Source organism: Podarcis pityusensis, assembly GCF_964106645.2.
Source record: "Podarcis pityusensis genome assembly, chromosome: 10".
NCBI lineage: Eukaryota > Metazoa > Chordata > Lepidosauria > Squamata > Lacertidae > Podarcis > Podarcis pityusensis.
This window is the reverse complement of record NC_138035.1, coordinates 5,539,009-5,562,039: the sequence shown is the minus strand read 5'-3', so window position 1 is coordinate 5,562,039 and position 23,031 is coordinate 5,539,009. Positions and strand designations below refer to the sequence as shown.

The following is a 23,031-nucleotide window of genomic DNA, read 5'->3' as shown; positions in this document are numbered from 1 at the left end:
TTGATTATATGGGGGGGGAACTGTGTGCACTTGAAAACACGGGCAGCATTGAGATAAATTCAACAGTGTAAATAAGTTTTGATGGAAGTAATAATGGAATACTGAATGGTTGAGTTTATATAAAATATGCAGGAATTTATGTAATGCAAAGGGACGCGGGTGGCGCTGTGGGTTAAACCACAGAGCCTAGGACTTGCCGATCAGAAGGTCGGCGGTTCGAATTCCCGCGACGGGGTGAGCTCCCGTTGCTCGGTCCCAGCTCCTGCCAACCTAGCAGTTCGAAAGCATGTCAAAGTGCAAGCGGGAAGGTAAACGGCGTTTCCGTGTGCTGCTCTGGTTCGCCGGAAGCAGCTTAGTCATGCTGGCCACATGACCCGGAAAAACTGTCTGTGGACAAACGCCGGCTCCCTTGGCCTATAGAGCGAGATGAGCGCCGCAACCCCAGAGTTGGTCACGACTGGACCTAATGGTCAGGGGTCCCTTTACCCTTTACCCCATACCTTTACTATGTTATGCAAAATGAACCGTGGAAGGAGAAGAAGGGAAGTCACTGATACTTCAAGGTTGTTTCAATGAATACAGTGGTACCTCGGGTTAAGTACTAAATTCGTTCCTCCACAGACAAGTACGCCATTCGCTTCATCCCCCACGAGAACGGCGTCCACTCCATCGACGTCCGGTTCAACGGGAGACACATCCCTGGCAGCCCCTTCAAGATCCGCGTTGGGGAACAGAGTCAGGCTGGGGACCCAGGACTTGTCACAGCCTATGGACCAGGCCTGGAGGGCGGAACCACAGGTAAGCACCCCGTCCTCCCATCAGGTGCCATCGAGTCCCAGTAGGTTTCCGAGCACAATTCAAAGTGTTGGTGCTGACCTTGAAAGCCCTAAATGGCCTTGGTCCAGTAGACCTGAAGGAGCGTCTCCACCCCCATCGTCCAGCCCGGACACTGAGGTCCAGCACCAAAGGCCTTCTGGCGGTTCCCTCCCTGAGAGAAGCAAGGTTACAGGGAACCAGGCAAAGGGCCTTCTCGGTGGTGGCGCCCTCCCTGTGGAACACCCTCCCACCAGATGTCAAGGAAATAAACAACTATCCGACTTTTAGAAGACATCTGAAGGCAGCCCTGTTTAGGGAGGTTTTTAATGACTGATGTTTTAATGTATTTTTAATCTTTCGTTGGAAGCTGCCCAGAGTGGCTGGGGACACCCAGCCAGATGGGCGTGGTATAAATAAATAAATAAACACATACATAAATAAATAAGGCTGTAACGGTTGCAATTCCTTGCAACTCACCCTCACATTGGCCAACTTTCATATGTGTCGGACCGCTATAGACCCTCATTGACAAGTCTGGAGCAGCGCCAGTAGTATCACCAGCCAGCTCCCTTATTCCACCCAATTAACTTTTATTATTATTATTATTTTATTACTATTAGAAGCACACACACTACCCTGTCCCTCCTTCTTCAGCCACAAACAAGTGGCTTGCACCAGATCGGTCGAAACAATCAGAGAAAAAAGTCAGCCCCCGCCTGCAGTGGACTTCCAAGAGACAACACGAAAGGTAGAAGAGAGGAGGAAGGAAGAGGAAGAGGAGCAAGCTCAGGCCCCAGTTGTTCCAAATTACTTAGCTGTTCTTAATGGTTACTTATTTCATGAAACTTATATATATATAAAAAAAAACCCAGCGACTGACGAAGCAGTTTAGGAAACATGATAGAACAATGAAAATTAAGTTGATGGACTACGCTGAAATGGCAAACATGACCGGAAGAATCAGAAATCAGGAGGACCAAAACTTTAATAAGGAATGGGGGGAATTTACAATTTATCTTAAAAAACCATTGCAAACAATTTAAACTGTTAGTGGGACTGTAGTAACACTTGTAATGTAACAAAGAGCAATGGAGATATAAAAATCTGGATTATTATAAAAGAGGCAGAAGGAAAGGACTAACAATAAGACCCACAAAGGGGAGGAGGTTCTTGGGAATGTTATTTTTATATATAGTATGTTGTGGTGTGAATGTACATTTTAATATGGAAAATCCAATAAATAAATAAATAAATAAATAAATCTGAAGGCAGCCCTGTTTAGGGAAGCTTTTAAAATTTGATGAATTATTGTATTTTGAAATTTTGCTGGAAGCTGCCCAGAGTGGCTGGGGTATAAATAAATTATTATTATTATTATTATTATTATTATTATTATTATTATTTATTATTATTAAATTTTGGGGGGAAAGAACAATGAAATTATCAGCTGAGGAGGCGCTCCGCGGGGCTGGCCTTTCTCAATTTCTCCCCAGTCCTCTCGCAGCTCAGAGTTGCTTAACCCCCCATCTCCTCCTTTGGCAGGTGTCTCTTCCGAGTTCTTCGTGAAGACGCGGAACACGGGGTCAGGGGCCCTCTCAGTCACCATCGACGGCCCCTCCAAGGTGCAGATGGACTGCCAGGAGTACCCTGAGGGCCACAAGGTCACCTACATGCCCATGGCGCCCGGAAACTACCTCATCTCCATCAAGTACGGTGGACCCCAGCACATTGTGGGCAGCCCCTTCAAGGCCAAGGTCACAGGTAGGTATCTTGCGAGGTGGGCCGTCTTACGTATATCCGGCGCCGCGGTGCAAAGATCCCTCTGACGCCCCCGCCCCCCCCGCTAGAGGCAGATCCAAACAGCGTTCCAAGGAAGAACAGCATTTGCATCCTTTGCACCAGGAGCAAACTCACAACCGGTCCGTAGACGTGCCATAACTAGCAGCCTTTCCCTCTAGAGTAGACCCTGAAGAAGAAGCATTCTGTGTGACTCAGAAGCTTGCTGTCCAGGGTTGTAAAGACTGTAGAGAGAATAATTGGGTGCACTCTTCCCACCTTGGATCAAATCTATTCTTCCAGGTGCCATAAGAAAGCGGCAGAGATAGCGCAGGATAGTGCACACCCCGGAAATGATCTCTTTCAGCTTCTGCCTTCTGGAAGAAGGTATAGGGTTATAAAGACTAGGACTAGCCGCCTGAGGAACAGTTTCTATCCAAATGCGATTTTGGTTTTAAACGCAGTGTAAGGTAGTCTCTATGGGAGTATATTGTATTTAATTATGGGGTATCAGAGTTTTTAGGGGGTTAACCAGGCTGGGATAGCTGGGATAGCAGGCTTGTTGGTTTTTGAATGTCTGATGCAGCTTTTTTCAATTTCGTTGTTCTGTATGGGAATATGACAATAAAGATCATCGTATCCATCAGTTTCATAAAGCAACAGGCTACCATAATTTCCCTATTAGAAGCACACTGAAGGATTTACAGGGGTACACCTTCTCACGTTTATTGTGGCCCTCTTGGGCCACCACCACAGAGGCAGAGCCTAGGAGCCACCCATAGCCCATAGCCTAATCCGCTTTCGGAGCCCGGTAGCTGTCACCTCCCTCCAGTGGCAGGGAGTTCCAGAGGTCAGCTACGCGAAGGAAGCCAATGGGGTCTCTTCATTCCTGCTTCTCTGTCCCTTTCCCCAGGACCCCGCCTGTCAGGCGGGCACAGCCTCCACGAAACCTCGACGGTGCTGGTGGAGACGGTGACCAGGGCCTCCTCGTCATCTTCATCATCCTCGGTGGGCGGCAGCTACAGCGCCCTGCCCAAGTTCTCATCCGACGCCAGCAAGGTGGTCGCCCGGGGGCCTGGGCTGACCAAAGCCTTTGTCGGACAGAAGAACACTTTCACCGTCGACTGCAGCAAGGCTGGTAAGCGGCGGGGAATCTCTGGAGTGTTGTGGTTGGAACCGTGTTTTGTGAGATACCGTATTTTTCGCTCTATAGGACGCACCTACCATAGTAAGGGGAGAACAGGAAAAATTGTTTTTTTCTTGTTCTCCCCCTCTAAATCAAGGTGCGTTCACCCGAAGCCTCCAGAGCGCAGCAGGAGTTCCATCTGCGCTCTGGAGGCTTCAGGCGGCTACCTTGGAAGCCTGGAGAGCAAGGGGTCGCTGCGCACTGACCCCTCTCGCTCTCCAGGCTTCAGTGAAGGCAACCCGAAGCCTCTGGAGCGTGGCGGGAGTTCCCACTGGGCTCCGGAGGCTTCAGGTTCCTTTTGACCTGCTCTTTGGGGCTGGCAGGGGGACCCCTTAATTTTTGGAGGGGAAAAAGTGCGTCCTATAGAGCGAATAATACGGTAGTTTTTAAAGCAATCCCAATTATTCTTACTCTTATTCTTCTTCTTCTTATTATTATTCCTCAGGCACCAACATGCTGATGGTGGGGGTCCACGGCCCCAAGACCCCCTGCGACGAGGTCTACGTCAAGCACATGGGCAACCGTGTCTACAACGTCACGTACACCGTCAAGGAGAAAGGCGACTACATCCTCATCGTCAAATGGGGCGACGAGAGCGTTCCCGGAAGCCCCTACCAAGTCAACGTCCCTTAGGAGGAGGAGGGGGCTGGCACCTATCCCCCCTCGTCCGGGCCCCGCCCTGCGCCCCCCCACGCCAAAGACTGCCACCCTCCCAAACCCCTCCCCACGTTGCCCCAGGGCGGGGCCGGCACCACGAGGAACCTCGGGACAATTCCTTTCGCCTGTTTGGGGGCGCTTTATTTTTTTTGCCTTTTTAACTATTTCTCCTGGCTGTGAAGGTGTTTGTGGGGGGGCGGGGGGGAAGGGCAAGGGGTGTGCACCATTGTAGCTGGGAAAGGGTGGGGTTCACAATGGGGAGGGGGTAAAGGGGGGGAGGAAACCGGAAGTCGCGGAGGAGGAAGTGTCAGAAGTTGGCGTTCACCGGGTAGGGGGCGTGTGGCGGGGCACCCCCCGACAGTGGACACACGAGGTTCTGCCCGAAAAAGTGGGTTGCGAGAGGGGTGAGGAAGGCAGAGCTTGGCAGGTTATGGGCCCAGATTTTTCACACCGCAGGCGCCGGGGCATCCGTCTCCCGGCGCCGCTGAATGAGTTTCGCTTTTTCGGAGATGTGGAGAAGGGGAGCAGAACGCAGGGTTGTTTAGAAGACTTCTGCTGGGACCAGGTGGACCGGGGTCATCCGTGACCCCTCCGAACTATAGGAGCAGCTGCCCCGTCAAGTGGCGATGGCCTTTGGGGCAGGCAAGGGTTGAAGGGAAGGATGCCGTTTTGAGCGGGAGCGAAGGCTGGGTGGGGTTCACTCTCCCAGGAAGGTCCGCCATGCGACCCCCTGCTCGTTGGACGGGGGTTTATGGAGCAGACCTTCTCAGCTGACCGAGGCCAAAGTTTTGGGGGTTTTCCCCACCCCAGAGTAGACCCGTTGAGGGTTTTCCGTGCCTTCTCCTCCCACCCCATCCGCAAACTGGTTTGCTGTCGCTGGGAATGGGGGCAGCCCAAGCCAGAGAGAGTGAAAGAGAGAGGAAAGCCTTTTTATATAGAAGACGATGAAGAAAGGGGGCGGGAAAGAAAAATAATGATAATAAAGAAATATTGGGGAAACGGGATGATAAGAATCCTGGCCTGCACGGGCGGGACTGTTTGTAACTGACAGCCCCTCGAGGGAGGGGCTTTTTTATAGCAATGTGTTTGTGGTTGCATGTTTCCTATGGTGGGCGGTGGGAGACCCAGAGCATCAGAGCCCAGCCTGTCCCCCCCCCCCCCAGGAAATAAAGATGACTTGCTTTTAAAATGCAGTGGTGTGGCCTGTTTTTGTGTGTGCGTTTGCTGGTGAAAATCCTGCAGAGCATATCCAAACTCCTTTTTCTTTTGGTGGACGCCTCTAAGGGCTTGCAGGGGCTTACTGGAGCAGCCTAATCTCCCGTTACCAAAGAACACAGTCCCGGTTCAGACCTAACCCTAAACCGTGGTTGTTTAACAGACACCAACAACAGACCCCGACAAGAGCAAAATCTGGAACGACGGTGAACAACATTTTCAGATGCGAACAATCACGAGAGGGAAGGAGACAATCAGCAAGAGAGTTTTAGGGAAAACGGGAAGCCGCTCTTATTGCACTGGCATAAAACAAATTAAGCTGCAATTAGGGACAGGTGAAGTGTGATGTAATTAATTGCAAACCTTAATATCTTTATAATCGTGACTTATAAAGGTAAAGGTACCCCTGACCATTAGGTCCAGTCGTGGCCGACTCTGGGGTTGCGGCGCTCATCTCGCTTTATTGGCTGAGGGAGCCGGCGTATAGCTTCCGGGTCATGTGGCCAGCATGACTAAGCCGCTTCTGGTGAACCAGAGCAGCGCACGGAAACGCCGTTTACCTTCCTGCAGGAGCGGTACCTATTTATCTACTTGAACTTTGATGTGCTTTTGAACTGCTAGGTTGGCAGGAGCAGGGACTGAGCAACGGGAGCTCACCCTGTCGCGGGGATTCGAACCACCGACCTTCTGATCGGCAAGCCCAAGAGGCTCAGTGGTTTAGACCACAGCACCACCTGGGTCCCTTTTAATCATGAATTATGGGTCTGTGTAAATTAAAACTCAAAAAGAAAAAAAGGGTTGGGAAAGGGAGGGTGTTGAGTTTACCCATAATGCCAAGTCATAGTTAAACCATGGTTTGTAAGCTAACAATAAACCATTTATTCATATTGTGTTTTGTTGCCAGTAAGCAAAGCATAGAATTGTAGCGTTGTAGCCTCATGAGGCTTTTCCCTCTGGTGGAAAAAAGTATTGCACCCGGGAGAGGGAGTGGGAGTCAAACAGACACTCAAGGAATAGTTTCAGAGAAAAAGCTTTATTTCTACCATCCATGAACAGGTAGAAGGAGCAAGTGTGATAACTCACAAACAAGCACAAGTTCACAGTCAATTGCACAGAGCATATATCCCCCTTCTAGTTCCCTCCCCTTTCTCCTCCTTTTCCAGGAGTCCTGCCCATGCGTTCCTCTGAGCATGAACAGAAACTCCTATCTTTGGGACTCTTTTGGACTCTTGGCACCCTTCCCAGGAAAGGGGTAGAGAAGCCTTGCGGTTCAGCATGTTCAAGATGTTGCAACTAGAGTGAGATAAGAGTCAGTTCTCAGGCTTGCTTTGAACAGAGCCTATTCATTAGCTTTTTGAAGCCTTCTCGTGCTGATAAAAGAATAACATTTTGCCTTTGGAACAGCATCTTGTGAGAATCCACAGAAAAGCTGTAGCTGTGGCTTTTTAGGAGAGAGAGAAAGGGAATTTTGGACAGTTTGAGTCCTAGGCTGATCATTGAGGCCTGGGGTGACTTCGGGCCTAGGTGGGGTCACCTGTCCTCACCTCCTTCAGCGTTAGAAGGGGACTGCTTAGTCCAACCCCCTGCAAAGCAGGAATCACAACTAAAGAGGCACGGCACATAGAAACATGCGCAGTTTAAGAATTACACGCCATGCCATGAAATGTGCAGTGTTAGGAATAGCATTAAACATCAGAAAAACTAATAACTGGATATGACAAAGATGGGACCCGAGCCAATGGATTCAAATGACAATAACGAGATTCCAAGTCAACATCAGAACTTTCTGAAGGTAAGAGCCATTCGATGCTGCAAATGGAGAAGACTCAGGGCTGGATTTAGATTTGATGAGGCCCTAAGCTACTGAATAGGTGACCGGGGTGGTGCTGTGGTCTAAACCACTGAGCCTAGGGCTTGCCGATCGGAAGGTCGGCGGTTCGAATCCCTGCGACGGGGTGAGCTCCCGTTGCTCAGTCCCTGCTCCTGCCAACCTAGCAGTTCGAAAGCACGTCAAAGTGCAAGTAGATAAATAGGTACCGCTCCGGCGGGTAGGTAAACGGCGTTTCCGTGAACTGCTCTGGTTCACCAGAAGCGGCTTAGTCATGCTGGCCACATGACCCGGAAGCTGTACGCCGGCTCCCTCGGCCAATAAAGCGAGATGAGCGCCGCAACCCCAGAGTCGGTCATGACTGGACCTAATGGTCAGGGGTCCCTTTACCTTTATGCTCCTGAAGGTCATGGGGCCCTTTTTATGTCCAGCTGTCCTTTGTCAACAACAAACAGTCACTATTTTTTGTGTTGAATATCTGCTATATGGTAACTGATGGACCTAATAGGTATCTCAAGCTATTTGCCCATGTTGCCCTGCAACCAGTCCATGCAGAATGTGGGCACCCTATATATAGAAAGGAGCAAACCAGGGATATTTTAGGGAGCAGGCGAGCAGGCGGGGCCCATGACTTACATCAGAGGAGCCTACACAACACAAAACACGGTTGCTGTATGTAGGCTTTATTTCGTTTGTCTTTTATCTTGGGTCATCTCCCCTGCAATGAAGGAGCCCCAGGTCCTCCTCAGGATCCAGCCGTCCCCTCCCAAGACCTTGCCATGGGTGGTGCTAAACAGGGCTATCTCCTCCTTGAAAGGGGCTAATATCCATGTGGCACTCACCAGAGGCGCCAGTCTGACCGCTGGGACGACCCTGAGCTAATAACAATAACAATAATAATAATAATAATAATTTTTATTTATACCCAGCCCTCCCCAGCCACAGCCGGACTCAGGGCTGATAACAACAGTAAAATTACAATAAAAACATAATAAGGGAGGGAAAGAAAAGAAAAATTTAAAATACGGGTTAAAATACAATTTAAAATGCCACCTCATTTTAATAGTGGCCAATAGATCAAGACCATAAGGGGAGGGAGACATAAGAGTCAAACAGAGTCCAAGCCAAAGGCCAGGCGGAACAGCTCTGTCTTGCAGGCCCTGCGGAAAGATGTCAAGTCCCGCAGGGCCCTAGTCTCGTGGGCCAGAGCGTTCCACCAAGTTGGGGCCAGTACTGAAAAGGCCCTGGCCCTAGTTGAGACCAATCTAACGACCTTATGACCTGGGACCTCCAAAGTGTTGTCATTTGTGGACCTTAAGGTCCTCCGCGGGGCAGACCAGGAGAGGCAGTAAAGTAAAAGGGAAAAAAAGGCAGATAGCTTGCTGCTGCTGACGTGCTTGCTGCCAGCTCAGCAGACATGGGGCAACTGAGTTGGAGAACTTCCTCATTGCAGTTTCAGGGAAAGAATGACCCACGCAGTCGAAGCTGAAAATAATTCCTGGCTCTGGACAGGAGACGGGGATGAGGAAAAAATACCCGTGGAAAAAAGGATAGTGATTCACAGACAGTTTTTATTGAGTCCACTCCTTAAGTTCCTCCCCTCAATTTAACAGGTTCATTCACAAGGAATCACAAAAATAATAACTACGATTAGCTATTATTAAAGATCACATATATCTTATATTCAGAACAAAACAAACAGCACAAGTCACAAACATGGAAAAGCACAGAAGAATACGGCTGGGTGTCAATTTTCTCTCTGAGACTCTCCCCAGACAGGACTTTTGCAAGAAACAAGCGGTATTCAGTGGAGAATATTTGTGCAAATTGAGGGCTACAGAGAGGTCTGATGAAGGACGTCAGAATGAAAGTGGCAGAAATTATTCCCGGCGCGACACCACCTCTGACGAGGTATCGTGACATTTTCTCCTGCATGCATCCTCGAGACGCAAATTGCAGAGAATTGCACGTTCTGCCTTTCAGTTTAATTAAAGATCACTGGTTTGCACTTCACAGGTGTGTGTGTGTGTGTGTGTGTGTGTGTGTGTGTGTGTGTAGATTTGGGTTGTAAGTGTATTGCTGCATCAACAACCAGGGATCAGGACTTTAGTCCTGAAGGACAAGGAAATGTCGGGCCCTCAAAAGATCCCAAATCGTTCTGCTGAGAAATATACCTTGGGACCCCCTTTTGTGGGGTGGGAGAAAGGGCCACAGGAGTATATGGAGAAGCTCCCTGGTAAATTACAGCACGCAAGGGAACTCGAACACAGCTCCAGCTAAGGGGGGGGAAGGGAAGTAGTGGCAGCACTCCCACTGCAGCAGAAAGTGCAACATTAGCTCCCAGCTGTCCCCACCCTCCCAGCTCCCAAAATATCGCAGACACACTAGAGAGCTAGAAATTCCAAACAGCGGGAATGTAGGGGACCACAGGGACATCCCCTGGGCAGGGAGAGGAAGGGTCTGAATGGTGGTAAATGTGCCGGAGCAACAGGAGAGGAAAGCTCTTGATGGAAGAGGTGATGCTGGAGGAGCAGCCGGTCTACCGCAGGTCCTCAGCGGAGAACATTCCCTTGGCGCGGCGCAGGATCGAGTCTTTGGAGGCATCGTAAGGGTGCTCCTTAGAGGGGATTTCCAGAACCGCCGGGATGGACTTGGTGTGGGCGTCGATGGCGTGCCGGATCATCTCCGCAATGTACTGGTTGATGAGGACGATGCCAATGTCGTCGCGGCACAGGAAGCTCCTGAGGATAGGGAAGGACAGAGCAAAAGAGGGTCACTGCTGGCCTGCCCCAAAGGGGTGTCCCTAGTACTCTCTGGGGACCAGGAGACAGCCGCCAGGCCGGCTGGGTGACTGGTACCTGGAGCCGGTTGCAACAGCAGACAAGGGGCAAACGTTGTCCCATTTATATCTCAAAGCGTTGCATCGCGGCGAACATATTGAGGTTGAATCCTGACAAGACAGAAGTACAGTGGTACCTCGGGTTACAGACGCTTCAAGTTACAGACTCCATTAACCCAGAAATAGTACCTCAGGTTAAGAACTTTCCTTCATGATGAGAACAGAAATCGTGCTCCAGTGGCGCGGCAGCAGCGGGAGGCCCCATTAGCTAAAGTGATGCTTCAGGTTAAGAACAGTTTCAGGTTAAGAACGGACCTCCGGAACGAATTAAGTTCTTAACCCGAGGTACTACTGTACTGTTTTGGGGGGACAGGAGGCAGGCAGGTGTGGAAGACTCCCTGGTCCTGAATGGGGCAACTGTGCCCCTGAAGGACCAGGTGCGCAGCCTGGGAGTCATTTTGGACTCACAGCTGCCCATGGAGGCGCAGGTCCATTCTGTGTCCAGGGCAGCTGTTTATCAGCTCCATCTGTTACGCAGGATGAGACCCTACCTGCCCGCAGACTGTCTCACCAGAGTGGTGCATGCTGTAGTTAGCTCCCGCTTGGACTACTGCAATGCGCTCTACTTGGGGCTACCTTGGAAGGTGACCCGGAAACTACAACTAATCCAGAATGCGGCAGCTAGACTGGTGACTGGGAGCAGCCGCCAAGACCATATAATACCGGTCCTGAAAGACCTACACTGGCTCCCAGTACGTTTCCGAGCACAATTCAAAGTGTTGGTGCTTTAAAGCCCTAAACGGCCTCAGTCCTGTATCCCTGAAGGAGTGTCTCCACCCCCATCGTTCTGCCCGGATGCTGAGGTCCAGCGCCGAGGGCCTTCTGGTGGTTCCCTCCCTGTGAGAAGTGAGGTTGCATGGAACCAGGCAGAGGGCCTTCTCAGTGGTGGCTCCCACCCTGTGGAACACCCTCCCATGAGATGTCTAAGAGAAAAACAACTACCAGACTTTTAGAAGGCAGCCCTGTTTAGGGAAGCTTTTAATATTTGATGAATTATTGTATTTCAATATTTTGCTGGAAGCTGCTCAGAGTGGCTGGGGAAATGCAGTCAGATGAGTGGGGTATAAATAATAAATTATTATTTCATTATTATTGTGTAATCTGCAACAATAACAACAACTTCAGGGGGTTAGAGGACCATCAGGCTCCATTCCAGCTCTACAATTCCACAAGACCAGCGCAGAACCCACGCTGGATTGAAGGAGGGACAATCTCAGAAGTGGACCCTGCCCCATTGCAAGTTCAGGAACAGAGAGGGTGGCAGGCAGGGAGATTATGGGCTGTGAGGTGCAGTACCAACACAACTCCTGCTTGCATGTGCTAAAACTCCCATAATCCCTAGCAACTGGCTGGGGCTGATGGGAGATTGAGTCCTTGCTAAGCAAATACAGTTGTCACAATACACAAAGCGCAACAGGCTGAATGATAACAACTGTGAAAAAAATTACTGGTTATTTGCTATCATAAAGGTCTATTCCAGTATGTGCAACATATACAGTTCATATGTACGGTGTATAACCTATGGGGCTAATTCCAATATTATTACATTTCTTCTTTTCTTATCTTTTCTTACTGCTACTTCTTGTTGGTGGGCCTATTTACACACCACACATCCAGTAAGGCTTCCCTGCTTCGTATGCACCGGCCAAGGTTGGATAAATTGCCTGCCACAGAGCCACCAGCCCCCTGGGTCAGCAAAGGGCACATCCAACAGAAGGATCCGCTGCAAGAAGCTTCCTCAAGGTCACAGAAGAGCAGGCAGGTCCTTCGTTGGGTGCCAGGGAGCAGAGAGGGCTGGTGGAGGGCGGCTGCAGCCGGATCCGAAGGGCCTGGCTGGGACAGGGTGTTTGTGTGTAAACAGAGCACTGCCTGAACCCAGCTTCTTCCGGAAAGGGGTGGGGGGAGAAAGAAAGCCACCCGTTCCCTTTGCTGTACACCAGGGGTGGCCAACTCCCAAGAGACTGTGATCTACTCACAGAGTTAAAAACTGGCAGTGATCTACCCTCCTTTTTGGGGTGCAGGGCAAAGTGGTTGAGCTTTTTTTAGGGGAGCATCCATTGATCTACCATTAGAGCATGATCCACTTGTTGGACATGCCTGCATGTCCACAAAAGGCGGCCATTCAAGATCAACGGGAAGATTGCAAGGGGCTTAGACTTGCAGGGTTGGGACATAAATATTCGATTTTTAAGAGGGGCAATTCGAGAATGAGTTATTAACAGTGACTGGCCTTTCAAGCTTCCTCCACGTGAATAGGAGTTTGCTTTTCGAATAATAAGAATTATGTGTCATGGGGTGGGGGGGCATCAGGATTTTAGAGATGCTTAGGTGGGGCATGGTCAAAAGAGGTTGGGAACCTCTGGTCTAGTCCAATGCAGGAATCACAGACTTCAGGAGGCAACGTTGCTCTGCAATGACTGCAACGCAAGCTGTGGAAAGTACCACAAAATTGCAGTGGAGTGTAAATATGGTCGGCTTTTGTTGGGTTGCACTCAGCGGCCTGGATTCATATGCCATCCCTAAACTACGCTTGAGATCAGCCTAAGGCAAGGGTAGGCAAACTAAGGTCCCGGGGGCTGGATCCGGCCCAACTGCCTTCTAAATTCGGCCTGTGGACGGTCCGGGAATCAGTGTGTTTTTACAAGAGTAGAATGTGTCCTTTTATTTCAAATGCATCTCTGGGTTATTTGCGGGGCGTAGGAAGTCTTTCATTTTTCTCCCAAAATATAGACCGGCTCCCCACAAGGTCTGAGGGACAGTGGACCGGCCCCCTGCTGAAAAAGTTTGCTGACCCCTGTCTGAAGATAAGGTAAAGGTAAAGGACCCCTGGACGGTTAAGTCCAGTCCAAGGCGACCATGGGGTTGCAGCTCATTTTGCTTTCAGGCCAAGGGAGCCGGCGTTTGTCCACAGACAGTTTCCCGGGTCATGTGGCCAGCAAAACTAAACTGCTTCTGGCGCAATGGGACACCGTGACGGAAACCAGAGCGCATGGAAACACAGTTTACCTTCCTTCCAGAGTGGTACCTATTTATCTACTTGCACTTGACGTGCTTTCGAACTGCTAGGTTGGCAGGAGCAGGGACCGAGCAACGGGAGCTCACCCTGTCGCGGGGATTCGAACTCCTGACCTTCTGATCGGCAAGCCCAAGAGGCTCAGTGGTTTAGACCACAGCGCCAACCGTGCCCCTAGGGCGAGGCTGCACAAGCTCTAGGGCCCAGGACCCACCCTCCCCACTGTCTGTTTCCCCTTCTGCTTTGGGAAGGGCCATTGTTGCACGGCAGAGCATCTGAAATGTAAGAAACAGGAAACAGACAATGATAGAAGCAAGCCACATTTATGAGAACCAGGCCCTTGGTTCGAATCCCACCAGACGGCCAAGCAAGGTCACTGGGGGTGACCTTGCCGGGCAACCTCTGCATCTCTCAGCCCAGCCTACCTTGCAGGGCTGTTGTTGGGGGGGGGAATGAGATGGGGGGTGGGGAGCCATGTAAATGCCCCTATGGGGCTCCTCGGAGGAGAAGAAAAAGGCGGGGATCAATAAAATTCAGAGGAGAACAAGCGGATAATGGAGCTTTTTAAACATTATATATATAAACATACACATACATAAACATATATATATATATATATATATATATATATATATATATATACACACACACACACACACACACGCACCTATATCTGTTCTTGCAGATTTGCATATACAGTGGTACCTCGGGTTAAGTATTTAATTCGTTCCGGAGGTCCGTTCTTAACCTGAAACTGTTCTTAACCTGAAGCACCACTTTAGCTAATGGGGCCTCCTGCTGCAGCCGCGCGATTTCTGTTCTCATCCTGAAGCAAAGTTCGTAACCCAAGGTAATATTTCTGGGTTGGCGGAGTCTGTAACCTGAAGCGTCTGTAACCCGAGGTACCACTGTATATACACACACATATATCTGTTCTTGCCGATTTGCATACACACACACACACACACACACACACAAAGAGGACCCCCCGTGCCCGCAGAATGGTCTCTCCCGCCCCCCCCGCCCCTGTGGGCGCCTTGGTCTCTCCCGCCCCCCCGCCCCTGTGGGCGCCTTGGTCTCTCCCGCCCCTGTGGGCGCCTTGGTCTCTCCCGCCCCCCCCCCGCCCCTGTGGGCGCCTTGGTCTCTCCCGCCCCCCCCGCCCCTGTGGGCGCCTTGGTCTCTCCCGCCCCCCCCGCCCCTGTGGGCGCCTTGGTCTCTCCCGCCCCCCCGCCCCTGTGGGCGCCTTGGTCTCTCCCGCCCCTGTGGGCGCCTTGGTCTCTCCCGCCCCCCCCGCCCCTGTGGGCGCCTTGGTCTCTCCCGCCCCCCCGCCCCTGTGGGCGCCTTGGTCTCTCCCGCCCCCCCCGCCCCTGTGGGCGCCTTGGTCTCTCCCGCCCCCCCGCCCCTGTGGGCGCCTTGGTCTCTCCCGCCCCCCCCCCGCCCCTGTGGGCGCCTTGGTCTCTCCCGCCCCCCCCGCCCCTGTGGGCGCCTTGGTCTCTCCCGCCCCCCCCCCGCCCCTGTGGGCGCCTTGGTCTCTCCCGCGCCGTCTCCCCGGCAACCGCCCCCCCCCCCGCGGCCCTCACCGGAAAGCGTCCTCGATCTCGGCCAGCGCCGTCTCCTTCTCCACCACCAGGAAGTTGGGGCGCCGGTGCTTGTCCAGCTCGCCGACGCCGCCCAGCAGGAACCCGGTCACGGTGTCCTCGTCGCCCAGCACCGCGATCAGCTTCCCCCGGCCGGCCATGGCTGCTGACGGACGAGGACGAGGAGCGCACTTCCGCGAAGAATGGCCCCGCGCAGCCGCCGTAAGGAGCTTTTATGCGGCGGGCGGGGAAATCGCGGGGAGGGGCGGCGCAGGCGCGGTGTCCGCGAGGGGCGGTGCCCTCCTGTGGCGCTTGCGTAGTGACGGGTGGAGAAGCCTTACGGAGAAAGGGCGGAAGGGCAGCCTCTTCCACAGAGATAAGAAACTGCAGAGGGACACATGGGTTGTTTTTACTCCGGGTTAACTAGACGCCTTTTTGATTTCTTGCCTTTGATTTGGCCGGAATGTTTGGGGAATGAGTTTTTTTCACATCTTCAGAGCAAAGAACTAATTGCAGCCTTTCTCCTCTTAAGTGCATTTTTTCTTTAAAAAAATGTTTAGGGGTACTCTCATTTTTGACTCAAGAAAATCACCATTTTGTAGTTCAAATTGGGGAAAATACAGTAAATGGGCAAAAGACAGAGATTTACAAAATGTTTACAGGAAAAAAGCACTGCTCCACTTCATCATTTTAGGGCTCCCATGCGCCTGGAATTTCCCGGGTTCGCTGGTTAGAAATAACATCTAAGCGGATTTTTCAAAAATAGGCTTAAATGTCTGAGGAAATTCGAGTCTATGGCCACCCATGTCGGATGTGTTTGTTTGTTTGTTTGTTTTTTGGTTGAGATATTCCTTAAAAATAGCTCAAAAGCTTCAAATATATATATATAAAGCTCAACAACTTTTGCGTCCAGACTTTCACTTTTTGCAATATGACAACCTTCAGAATTAAGGACTGCACATCTTGGTACAGAGTTATATGTAAAGATTCTATGCTCTGAATTTCCTTCGCTCTGATGTATCACCAGGATCAAATCTTGTTGAATTAATTCACTAAATAGATTTAAATGGGTTTTGAATAAATGTGCAACTGATCGTCAATGTTTTGAATTTCATTGAGTTTTTATCCTCCTTAGTATGTCTTCTAAACCGCTATTCTGAACAATACTCTTAAGAATGTCAGAAGGTCCCACAAATAACCCAGAGATGCATTTTAAATAAAAGGACACATTCTACTCATGTAAAAAACACACTGATTCCTGGACCATCCACGGGCTGGATTGAGAAGGCGATTGGGTCAGATCCGGCCCCTGGGCCTTAGTTTGCCTACCCCCTGAGTTAGGCTATCCCTGTCCAGATAGCGGCATAGCTGGGCCACCGCTGAGGGTCCCTTTGCCCCCCACCAATGCCTTTGGCAGGAGGCTGGGGAGACCCATGACATCACAAGGGGCTGCTTGAAGCATCTGTGAGGCGCTGCCTACCCCAAGGAGGTCTCCCCAGGGATGCCCACATCTGGCACCCTGACTCTGGCTCGCCGGTCGGCTTGTGGCATCGAGGACAGTCCTGGGCGCTGCCCGCAGGTCCCTTAGCCAGCCATGGCGCGGCCGCTGAACATGGACACCCTACAGCAGAACTTCTGGAAGGAGGAGTACAACAAAGAGCTCGTGATGCGCTACCGCTGGCACCAGAAGTACGGCGCCATCGTGAAGGCCAAGCAGCAGGCGCAGAGGGAGCGTCGGAAGAAGGCCATGGACAACACTCTACGGCTCCCCTCCGTCAAGCCCGCCCCACTGGACGTAACCCCCCAGCGCCCCATCCCGCCTCTCACGGCAGCCCCCGCAGGGCTGGCGCGGGAACGAGACCTGACTGGGGTGGATGCCGCGATCCTGGAGATGGAAATGAGGCCTGCGCCTCGGGAGCTGCGCAACCTCTTGTACCAGGGCATCTCGCACGAGGACGAAGGGCGCAAGCGCTACTTGAAGCTGCGCCTGCTCTTGACCCCGGAGGACAAATACACCTTTCCTGTCACCACCAACTTCAACTATGGCTGGCAGATGGGTGAGTGGGAGCGAGGGGGCGCGGGAGGGGTGCTGCTAAAAGGTGAGGGACCCCTGACCATTAGGTCCAGTCAGGGCCGACTCTGGGGTTGTGGCGTTCATCTTGCTTTACTGGCCGAGGGAGCTGGCGTTTGTCCACTTCCGCAGACAGTTTTTCCAGGTCATGTGGCCAGCATGACCAAGCTGCTTCTGGTGAACCAGAGTAGCACACAGAAATGCCGTTTACCTTCCCGCCAGAGCAGTACCTATTTATCTACTTGCACTGGTGTGCTTTCGAACTGCTAGTTGGGCAGGAGCAGGGACTGAGCAACGGGAGCTCACTCCATCGCGGGGAATCGAACCACCAACCTTTTGATCGGCAAGTCCTAGGCTCTGTTTTTTAACCCACAGCACCAACCAAGGGGTTGCAGGAGGGATGCTGCTGTTTTCGGATAAATTAAATGTCGGGTGGGGGGTAAGCTGTTGCAGGAATTTATGTATAGGTTGGGTGGGGGTGTTTCCCCTCCAGCAGATATCCTGCACATGCAGCCCACTACCAAAATCAGCACAATCGCTTTTGTGACTTTTGTGATTTGTCCCCACAAAACACCCCATCACAGTTTCTTCCTATCTATTCAAAGGGCCTTTGCTGCACGATACAAATGTAAGAATTCACTGATAAATGTCTCTATGTACTGGCTCACTGGGAAAACTTCAGAAATTCATATAGACATGTGAGCTCAGCTACTCAGCAGCCCCTCTGCCTGAGTGATAATCCCTGGCATCCTGATACCTGAGTGCCAGACAAGTAGCCATTCCAGAAAGAACCAACCCAGATGAAGACAAAAGGGTGTGATTCACTTGGCTGGGAAATAGGGAAATGTAAATATCTCTTTTGTTACACTCCATGGGTGTTTGGTGGAGGGCAAGGGGAACCATGGGGCAGGGTCCAGGATGCTCATATTACGGCCACCAGACCTCCCCTTTCATGATGTAACCGTGATGTATGAGTGATGTAGTTTGGGGGGGTGTAACATGGGGATTAGCAGCTAATAAAAGTTTGGGTTCTCTATTGTTCGGGGCTTCCATCTTGTTCCACCTGGTGGCAGGTGGGAGTCCTGTTGTGACAGTCTTTAATAAAGACCAAGCCTTCTGGCTGCTGTTTTGCTCTGGGATTCCTGGCTGGTGTCCTTGTCCTTTTTTGTCCAAGGGAGCCCTCAGATTTCTCCGTTAGCAAGCCCCACCCTGCACAATTGATCCCTTGATGTGGCAAACACCCATTTGAATGGCAATGTCCATAAGCTTTTGGGGATCGACTCCCTGAAATATTTCATCAAGGGGGCCGAAGGGACCTCAGCGCATAGGAGTTGACTCTGTTATATGACCAAATAGGTTCTTTTATCTGTTGTTTAACATATATGAGACTCCGTGTACCCTAGGAAAGCGCAACCAGTCTGAAAAGTCTTCTTATATACTCTTCCTGCTGCTTTTCTGAGTCTTGTCACTCCTTGCTCCTTGGCATGTTCTTGGCGGTCCTTCGTCCTTGAAAAAAGCACACCAAGAACTCTGGCCATTATAAGTTTCAGCAGTGGGAGTGGTCCCTACTCGCAAATCAATAGTCAATTGTAACAAAACTATTCCATTCAAAAGTATGTATTCTGACAAGGATAACAAACTCAAATAGAGATTACAAACTCAAACTCATACGGATATGTATAACACAATAATTCGTTACAGCATTAAAGATAAGAGTTTATGAGTAGAGATGTTCATGTTAGTCTATAGTCAAATTCGACGTGAAGGTCTTAGTTTCAATCATTGAGCAGAAGTCAGAAGTCAAATTATGGATCAGAAACCAGGACAGGGCCCCTTTTCGATGTATTCACCTTCATCAGCTGGAAGTATCAAACATTACACAAAAATACATTTAAATTCTAAATTATTATAACTTATGATAATTTAGAATTTAGATGTTTTATAACTTATTTTCTCTAATGCTGTAACGAATTATTGACTATTGATTTGGTAGTAGGGACCACTCCCACTGCTGAAACTTATATTGGCCAGAGTTCTTGGTGGGCTTTTTTCTTGGTATATTTAATAACAAGAGGTCCTTTGTCCTTGACCTGTTCTTGGCAAATCACAACACTCATTGCTCGGAACTAGTGCTGAGTAGCTTTTGGCATGTTTCAACACTCACTGTTTGCAACTAGTGTAGTATAGTCAGTCTTTATGCTTCCTTGCGTGTAGTGTTCACTTGGCCAGAACAGGCACATTCCATTGGCTCTTTGACCAACACAGTTCGTTATTAGTTCATCAATAGCATCCATTTTGTGTTGGTGGTCTTCAATCATTTTAGGTCCATTCAAACCATGTCATTCCTTACAGCTGCTAGGAGAGGAAGGGAGTCCTGGGTCCCCCCTGGGAAAGACTAGTGGGCAGGAATCGGATTTGGGTTGCGCAGCAATGTCATTCTGGGCTGCCTCCACAGAAATCTCGGGGTCTTAGTGGACCACAAGCTGAACACGAGCCCACAGTGTGATGCAGCAGCAAAAAAGGCCAATGCTGTTCTCGGCTGTTCTCCGCCACTTCCCCCTCTGTGGAGTCAAAACATATACCATCAGGTGAAAGACAATAATCCCATGACTGTAATCATGGAGCAGGAATTCTAACAGACCATGCTCTGCCTACACAGTTTCTGAACTGCTGGACACTGCAGGAAGGGAGAGTTGCTCTTATGCTCAAATCCTGTTTGCAGGTTTCCCTTGGGGGGCATCTCGTCGGCCCCTGTGGGAGCTGGGTGTTAGAATTCCTGCTCCATGATTGCAGTCATGGGATTTTTGTCTATCACATGACGGTATATGTTTTGACTCCACAGAGTGGGAAGTGACGGAGACAGGATGTTTGTGTTACTGCGTTCTGTGAAGTGGGACTATTGTCCTTTGTTCTTTTTCTCTTTGCTGTCTGATGCTAGAGAGAAAGGGAGCCATGTTGCAGTGCTCTTTGTGTGTTTATATGTAAATAAAGTAGATTAGCCAAAATGCTGAGTTGCTGAGGTCTGTCACGAAAAGCTGCAAATACTCTGCGGATTCCTAAGTGTGCCGATGTGCCGATGGCATTGGTCACTGTGATGTTCGGAAGTGAAGAAAGCTTTTGAAGCTCCCAAATGATCGGCCAGGAGGGAGGGAACATGTCAGTCGGGCATGTGTCTCTGCCAGGGTCCTACTCGAGTGTAGGCTTAACTCCTGACACTGGGTGCTGAGATGTTAAAATTAGCAATTCTCCAAAAGCCTGAAGCTTTTCTTCTGGGGATATTGGGGACAAACGTACCAAAAAATATGATCAAACTATTTATGTACGCAACAACAGCCGCCAGAATCCTATAGACCTAGAATTGGCAGGAAGAAGAAGACCAGACTAAAGAGGAATGTCATGCAAAACTAATGGGCTCTGCAGAATTGGCAGACGCCGGAAAGGAGAAATCAAAACGGCAAACTCTGCGTTGAAGAGTGGAAACCCTTCTCAGAATATCTGGGAAAGAACCATAACCAAGTGAAATTGCGGGCAGGATTTGAATTATGAGCAGCGGATTGAAAATGACAAGAGATGCGTTAGAGGAAATACGTATTAGATTTAGTTTGGCAGGACTTACGGCTGCAAATGAAACATTTTAAATGCGTTGCAAAGTGCAATACACGAATGTGACATCGGATGGCGGCGGCGAGCTATGCCAAATTTAATGTATTTTTCGAAACGTGGTTTTTTAAAAAAGCATTTTTGCAGCATTTTTTAAATAAAAAAATATGGGTGTAGATTCCACCATACAGTGCAGCAGAACAAGGGGGGGGGCATAGAAAGATACCCCAGAGGTAAGGGTGGGAGGTCGTTTTATTTTGCAAGGGGGATGTCAACTCATCATCAATCTTTATTACGGTCCAGAGACCCAACAAATCGTTATAAAACAATACATAATTCATACAACCTACCTCCAGGTTAAACAAGCATTTTGTTCAGAATTTAGGGATCATTGGTTCTTGCAACCACCGATAAAAACTTCGCCACTGCTAATGTTCTGGAGTTTGTCCGGTCTTCCAATAGGAGCCTGACATAGTGAGCCTCTGATTTTCCCAGGAAAGGTACCAGCAAGGGTAATATCAGTTCAGCCCTGTCCTGCTCATATTTTGCACAGTGCAACAAAATATGTTTTATGGAATTGATGTCTTGAGCACACAAACAAACTGCAATTAAGATCAGTTGTAATAAACAATTTATCACTAGATTCCTCCCTGGTGGCTTACGAAAATCTCATTGAGTCCTTGCAGGATGTGGTCTCTGTCAACATAAACTCAGCTGGCAAGCCACGCACTGCTAAAGGGCGCTGTTGGTTTGACCAAGAGTGCCGCACAAAGAAGGAAGCCTTGTTGTTGTTTAGTCGTTTAGTCATGTCCGACTCTTCGTGACCCCCTGGACCAGAGCACGCCAGGCCCTCCTGTCTTCCACTGCCTCCCAAAGTTTGGTCAAACTCATGCTGGTAGCTTCAAGAACACTGTCCCACCATCTCATCCTCTGTCGTCCCCTTCTCCTTCTGCCCTCCATCTTTCCCAACATCAGGGTCTTTTCCAGGGAGTCTTCTCTTCTCATGAGGTGGCCAAAGTCTTGGAGCCTCAGCTTCAGGATCTGTCCTTCCAGTGAGCACTCAGGGCTGATTTCCTTCAGAATGGAGAGGTTGGATCTTCTTGCAGTCCATGGGACTCTCAAGAGTCTCCTCCAGCACCAGATTCAAAAGCATCCATTCTTCGGCAATCAGCCTTCTTTATGGTCCAGCTCTCACTTCCATACATCACCACTGGGAAAATTGGGAAGGAAGCCTTAAGGAACGCTTATTTGGCATATAGAAACGCTGGATGTAAATTGTATTTGAAGTTGCTAAAGTTTTCTATTATTATTATTATTATTATTATTATTATTATTATTATTATTAGACACTAGAGTAGGTGGGCCACTCTCTGGCCTGATCCTGCAGGTGGCTCTGCTGTTCATCACCTTGACCCTTTTTTGTCTCCCCAGGGAAGCTGGCCACCAGCCACATCGCCCCCACCCCCAAGTGCCGTATCGACAGCTTCTTCCGCAAGAACGGCGCCTTCTCCCTGCTCCACCCGCGCGACGTGGCCCTCTGAGCGAGACCTGCCTGCTCCCCCGGCTCGCAAACAAAGCTCTACGTGTTTTATCACTCGAGTCTCCTTCTCTGGCGCCTTCCTTTGATTTCCTTCCTTGACTTCCAAACACCTGGAGAACGGGCAGGGCCAAGGATATCCGTGACTGATATGGCTGGGGGAGGAGCCTATGGGGTTCGGGGGCGGGGCAGAGGGCGGAGCCTGTGGGTTCCGTGGGAAGAGGGCGGAGCCTAGTGCAGCTTGTGGAAGAGCAATTGTTCATTTCAGCCTGAGCACAAGAGACCAGATTTATTCGATGGAAGCGCTTGAGATCAAACCCAGAGTTGTTGTTTTTAAAAGCCAGATTGGTTGTTAGAGTTGCCAACTGCTGAGCGTCTTTAACACCATAGACACCTGTGTTGAGGGCTGGTCTTTTCATTGCATTACTATTAATATTATTATTAATAATAATAACAATAACAAAAACCATTTTATTTCTTATACCCTGCCCATCTGGCTGGGTTTCCCCACCCATTGTAGGATAAAAAATGTATTTGTTCCATAAAATTTACACTCCGCTAACGAGAAAAAGAAAAGCCTCAAAACAAGGTGAAACGATAAAATTAACTCACAGGTGTTATACAAAAAAAACCTGCTCCTTTTCCCTTCGCAGGCATGTTCAAAGTCCATTTGGGGGGCCTAATTTGGCCCGCAAGTCAGTTTAATCCGGCGCATGTTTATTTCCTAGGGTAAAATCCTAAATAAACAACTTCAATCCTAAAAAAAAGGTCAACAACTTTGGTCGGCCCTCACAGCCCTTCAATTCATAGCGTATAGAGTCCTTATGTTGGTTTTTGAAATATACTCAGAGTCGCA

At 49.8% G+C, this 23,031-nt stretch overlaps 3 protein-coding genes across 6 annotated transcripts in view; 2 read left to right on the top strand and 1 right to left on the bottom strand.

Moving 5' to 3' along the window:
* The window catches only part of FLNC (filamin C), a 122,687-nt gene extending 117,063 nt beyond the window's left edge, over nucleotides 1-5,624 (top strand). For all 4 annotated transcript variants that reach the window (XM_081022573.1, XM_081022572.1, XM_081022571.1 and 1 more), the window contains 4 exons: nucleotides 622-798; nucleotides 2,359-2,577; nucleotides 3,506-3,730; nucleotides 4,224-5,624. In XM_081022573.1, the coding sequence (XP_080878699.1) occupies nucleotides 622-798; nucleotides 2,359-2,577; nucleotides 3,506-3,730; nucleotides 4,224-4,411 (809 nt within the window). In that variant the 3' untranslated portion in view covers nucleotides 4,412-5,624. The remainder of the gene's footprint in view (nucleotides 1-621; nucleotides 799-2,358; nucleotides 2,578-3,505; nucleotides 3,731-4,223) is intronic.
* Nucleotides 5,625-9,029: 3,405 nt separating this feature from the next.
* Nucleotides 9,030-15,180, bottom strand: ATP6V1F (ATPase H+ transporting V1 subunit F). Its single transcript, XM_081023345.1, has 2 exons — nucleotides 14,971-15,180; nucleotides 9,030-10,219 (listed from the first exon to the last, which is right to left on the bottom strand). The coding sequence occupies exons 1-2, from the start codon at nucleotides 15,126-15,128 to the stop codon at nucleotides 10,018-10,020; spliced, it is 360 nt and encodes a 119-aa protein (XP_080879471.1). The 5' UTR covers nucleotides 15,129-15,180; the 3' UTR covers nucleotides 9,030-10,017.
* Nucleotides 15,181-16,441: 1,261 nt separating this feature from the next.
* Nucleotides 16,442-22,237, top strand: SPMIP1 (sperm microtubule inner protein 1). Its single transcript, XM_081023292.1, has 2 exons — nucleotides 16,442-17,024; nucleotides 22,070-22,237. The coding sequence occupies exons 1-2, from the start codon at nucleotides 16,562-16,564 to the stop codon at nucleotides 22,177-22,179; spliced, it is 573 nt and encodes a 190-aa protein (XP_080879418.1). The 5' UTR covers nucleotides 16,442-16,561; the 3' UTR covers nucleotides 22,180-22,237.
* The last annotated feature ends 794 nt before the right edge of the window (nucleotides 22,238-23,031 follow it).